Source organism: Nanorana parkeri, unplaced genomic scaffold, assembly GCF_000935625.1.
Source record: "Nanorana parkeri isolate BGI_ZX_2015 unplaced genomic scaffold, ASM93562v1 scaffold312, whole genome shotgun sequence".
NCBI classification, from domain to species: Eukaryota; Metazoa; Chordata; class Amphibia; order Anura; family Dicroglossidae; genus Nanorana; species Nanorana parkeri.
Genome location: NW_017306580.1, coordinates 711825 through 717230, shown reverse-complemented (window position 1 = coordinate 717230; position 5406 = coordinate 711825). Strand labels below are relative to the sequence as shown.

General features: G+C 47.3%; 1 protein-coding gene across 1 annotated transcript in view; it reads left to right on the top strand.

Annotated features, from left to right (window-relative positions):
• The first annotated feature begins 2519 nt into the window (after nucleotides 1-2519).
• Nucleotides 2520-5406, top strand: part of NDUFAF2 (NADH:ubiquinone oxidoreductase complex assembly factor 2) — a 93316-nt gene continuing 90429 nt past the window's right edge. The window contains exon 1 of the mRNA XM_018557947.1: nucleotides 2520-2651. Within this exon, the coding sequence (XP_018413449.1) occupies nucleotides 2537-2651 (115 nt within the window). The 5' untranslated portion in view covers nucleotides 2520-2536. The remainder of the gene's footprint in view (nucleotides 2652-5406) is intronic.

Here is a 5406-nt window from a genome sequence, read left to right as displayed (position 1 = left end):
GCCCTTAAAAGTAACCCCCCCCCCCCCCATTCCTGATTACACGCTTCGACACCACTCTCTCACCCTAACGAGGCCAGGACTATGGACTATATTTGTTGTACATTTGGGGAGAGATTACTCCAGTGTTTTGAGAGGGGGCTTGCAGATTAACGGTCCCTCAGTACAGAGCATTGAGCAGGGGATTGTTAATTGGTCATTCACAGATTTGTTAATCTGTTAGTAACGGTGCCCATACACTGCACGATTCCCGTGATCGTACGAGAATCGTGCAGTGTATGGAAGGCGTGCGACCGTTTCTACTGTACGGTCGCGCGTCTTCCGTCGAACAAGCAGGCTGGAAAACCCGCCGGGAATCGTACGATTCTCGGCGAGTTAGTGGCCTGCTTGTTCGACAACTGCCGAACGGGCCGGTGTGCGCAGTCATCGGAAAGCTCGCCCCTCATTGCAGTCATTGCAAGCCCGGGGGGCAAGCCCGGGGAGGGGGGGCTTGCGATGATCGCAAGTACGATCTGCCTGTCCAAGATGGGGTTGTAAAGTGTATGGCCACCTTTGGGGAGAACTCTCGTCTCAGTTAATGTTGGGGAGAGGCAGTGCCCAGATTTGGAACTGACTTCAGCTGTCTATAATATTGGATCTGTTGATCATTTTGCCAGGTATTGGAAATAGACATGTGCACCGGACGGCACTGCAGCATCTGCGGGTTGCCGTCTCCAGACGGCAATTTTTTTCTGCTCGCGCGCGCCCCCTAGCGGGCACGCACGGGCAGAAAAGACCCGATCAATGCACACACCCGTTACCGGGTGTTTCACATTTAGGCGATTTTTTTTTTTTTTAATTTCGGTAATTTTTCCTTAATATAGTAAAAAAATAAAACCCCCAGTGGTGAATAAATACCACCAAAAGAAAGCTCTATCTGTCCCCAAAAAAGGGTATAAAATTAATTTCAGTACAGCGCTGCATGACGGAATAAATGTCAGTCAAAGTACCGCAGCGCTGAATACTGAAAAATGGCCTGGATGGGAAGGGGGTTTAACACCGCGGATGTCAACTGGTTAATTCGTCATTTCTGTTATTCGGATACATCCGATTTGCCGAATAACGAAAATTTGTTCTGAAACGAATCGCACAAGTCTAATTTTTATTTATACACTTACATTGTATTGCCCAGGTTTGTGACAGGCTTACTCCAAGCTGTTGGTTGCAGAGCTACAAAGGTTAGTAGTGTCACTGTTGCCACCACTCGCAATTTGCAACAGCCACACATGACCGGGATACACCTCAAGCCTCTGCAGCCCATTGCAGTAATAGCAATCTGTTATTCTTTGTGCATTTGTATTGCATTTTCCTGCATGTATTTCCTGCTGGTGTGTACAAGAGCACAGATAGTAATGCTCCTCCTTTCTCATACGTTGTAGAGAGAATCTTATACTTTGACCTCTGTACAGGAATTAGTGATGTCAGGAAGCTGCACCTGTACGTGATGAATGTGACTCACATTTTGAACTTAGGTCTCAAGGGAAAATCATATTTGTTCTAAACGGTGTCATTGTGATTTATATCTCAAACTCCCCTGTTGGATTCTGGGCAACCAGAGCTCAGGGTACACTCCAACACAATGTGGACATACTGCATTTAAAGCAGAACGTCAAATATACCATTAAAGCAGAACTCCGGGCAAACTGTTCTTAACCCTTTCAGTGGGGCTACCCCCGTACAAAAATGCAGCCCCCCAAAACATTTAGGCAGCCGGGCTGCACAAAAACTGGCAGCCTGGCTGCCTAATGTCAACGGGGACGGCAAGTTGCGGGCGGGGGAGCAGGAGGAGACGGGGGACGGAGTGGCAGAAAGCAGGGGGTGGCGATAGAGGAGATGTGTCGGAGCTGCAAGAGGCAGTGTGAAGACGGAGTAGACGTAGCGGCAGGGGCGGAGACAGGGGAGAAGGGGCGGATATGGAAGAGCCAAAGACTACAACGGAGGAGGCAAGAGAAGAGACCGTGATGGAGGAGGCGGGAGGCGTCGCCAAGGCTCAGGCAGGGTTTACCATGCTTGGTAGGAGGATGACTGTGCTGGCAGGGCCCAGCATGAGGTTGAGTGAAAATCACTCCCCTCATAGTTCTCCTTTACTAACATGCTGGATTAGTGTGATCCTAGTTCATTTTAATACTTCATTGCTGTGGTGCATGTGTATAGGGCAATGCCACGGCTGGCACTCGTGCAGATTAGCTTTCTTGGCCAAACCTCTTAGTTCTAACTAAACCGGAAGTCAGACAGTTGGAGAACTCGAGGAGTTGGAGCTTTCGATAGAACACCTGAGCCATTTTTGCAGAGATTACTACTCCTGCCATATAGCAGTTTGAGCTACGGAAACATGGCCGCCGTTGCAGACACTCCTTTTGCCTAAGCTGTACTCTAAGGCTGTACACAGCTATGAGGGGGCGGTGCTTGTGTTCCCAGAGCCAATCAGCTCGTCTAGGCGAGAAGGTTCTCGTAAAACACACGGAGCAGGCTGTATGATTGATTACACGGGGAGATCATCATGAACAAGCTGCGCTCCATACTGCAGAGGACACTGGGGACAGTCAGACATCACATGGGCACAGACCAGTATGGAAATAAGTACTATTACATCCCTGAGCAAAAGTCATGGACAGGTAACCATAGTCCAGCACATAGGAACGTCTTCTGCATGTGGGAAGACATCAGAAGTTGTGCAGTATATCTTTATCAGCTGTTATTATGATAATGTCATTTCAAAAGTCATTTGCAATCTTTATACATTTGCAGTTTTCAGTTCCTGCCCTGGACGTCTTTGTTTAGGCACTTCCTATTACAGGGTGACGCTGCTCTGTCCCAGTACTCGTTTGGGCTCCAGTGTTGTCATCCTGTCATGTGGGATTCCATATCCACTTCAGCACACATTACGCAGGCATAGTCTATTGTTGTCACCATTCAGGGATGTTTGCCTAAGACCTGTCAATGACACCCTCCCCTCCTGGCCCAATCGGTTGCAAGCTGATGAAGCTGATTGGCAGGGAATGCCCCGGCTGCACCTGATTGGGTGAGGGGGTTGTTACCATCTGTGTTGCACAGGCTGGCCCATGCACATCACTAGTTGTCATCTGGAAACCCATCCTGAGACATGCCATACAGCCCTTGCTAAGTGAGTGTAGACAGGAAGTAGCTGTGGGAGACCAGCAGTCCTGGGATGTACAAAGAAAGAGAAATAAAAGAGAAAACTGTATATTTAATTTAAAGCGGAAGTGAACCCATGGGTGTCCCTTCACTTTGCTGCCTGAGCCCAGGGGGAGGGTGGTGCATGGTACCTATGTCCAGCATCCCGCTCAGCTCCTGGCCACCAGTGATGTCAGCGAGCTGGGCGGGATGCTGGCCAGAGCTTCACAACCTGGAACACTGTAGCCAAAAAGGGGGCGGCAAGTGTGCCGAGTGACCTAGTGAAATGCTGCCTCATTATAGGTATGGCCCTGAGTAAACCCGTCTCCCTTCACTGTCCCTGACATCCTCACCCTTTGCAAAGACACTGTCCCTCTTCCCTGAATGGTCAGGGTAAAAGAATCTGAAGCCCAAATCCAGTCATAATTTGTGTGTGATGAAAAAATGTAAATAGGGATAAATAAATGTAAAATTATGTAAATGACTTATGTGAGAAAAAACCAGTGGAACAAATTGTATATATATCACGGTACAAACTATAAATATCACAGTGAACAATTATTAACAGTGAATAATTATAAGTGGAAAATAATACCATGTGCCACAATCAAACCAAAAATGATTGTGATAATGCAGCCACAATCTGGATAAACAAACTTCCAGATATAGATACACAGTGAAATATTCGTGACTATTTATAATCAAACTCCAAAACTCATATGATGATAAGTGCAAAAAATATCAACTTTAAAATGTATAATCGTCCTCCAAGTCCTTATATAGAGTGCTAGTGCTTTACGTGATCCTCCTTGTGTCACACACGAAGCCCCCTTGGGTAGTGCACACTCACCCCATACAAATCTTTTTTTTGAAGCAGGTATTGGGTCAGATCATTCTTAGTAGGGATGCACCGATACCGATACTAGTATCGGTGCCGATACCGAGTATTTGGGTGAGTACTCGTACTCGCCCAAATGCTCCGATACCTAGCACGAGTACTTCCTGTTTAAGGAAGCCGGGCAGCGCATCATTACACACTGCCCGGTTTCCTGATTGGCCAGGAAACGGCTCCATGCTCTCTCGTCACTTGTGATGAGAGAGCATGGAGCCGACTTCCCGGCCAATCAGGAAGCCGGGTAGCATGCAATGATGCGCTTCCCGATTGGTCAGGAAGCTAGCAAATCCGGAAGCCGTGCGCCGTGTAATGACGCAGCGCCCGGCATTCTGATTGGCAGTGAAGCCGGCGTCATGCTCCCTCGTCATCTCATGAATCATAATATTAAGAAAGTGACCTTAAAGCATTAGTTTGTATTGCTTTAGAAAAAATGTGACCTGTCCCTTTAAGAAAAAGTATCGGTTATTGGTATCTGCGAGTAATTGATCAAAAGTATCGGTACTCGTACTCTGTCTTAAAAAAGTGGTATCGGTGCATCCCTAATTCTTAGCAATCCCTCCAGATGTTTACCGAATGTTGCTTTCCACTTCCGCAATCTCTGTGACGTCAGATAGGCCCGGGCCAGATAGGGGCGTGCCTATCTGACGTCACAGCGATTGCGGAAGTGAGCACGGAGGCTCACGAGATACCGGCCGTTTTTATTTGGATATGTGAGTATTTATGTGTGTTTTATTAATAAACGTTTACAAACATGCTTCACTATGAGGAGTCCCTCTTAACCACTTGAAGTCCGCGGTGTTAAACCCCCTTCCCATCCAGGCCATTTTTCAGTATTCAGCGCTGCGGTACTTTGACTGACATTTATTGCCATGCAATTTATTCATTTTTCTGTCCATATGTTGTTGCCAAACAATACAATACAAAAGCACCACAACTAAAACACTGTAATATGTGTGTTGTTAAAGGCTAATTCCACCTTTACCTGCACATGACTACAGGCTGACAGGAACCTTTGCCGGTCCGGGTGCCCGCATTTGGATGCACACTGTTTGTGGCAGGTTCAGGTCGGCGTGTAGCTGCGTCCTCTAATAGGGAGGTATAGTCTGTTGCACTCAATTACATGCAGCATCTGTACCTCCCGGGAGCAGGTCTCTGCACGGGTGTGCATGTGTGGGGAATATATCAAAACTGGGGCAAACAGAATCTAGAGCAGTTGCCTATGGCAACCAACCAATCAGCATCTCTCTTCAGTTTGCTCAGGTAAGATTTGAAAATGAGACAGAGAAGCTGATTGGCTGCAGTGCAAATCTGCTCCACATTTTGTCAGCTCCAGTATTGAT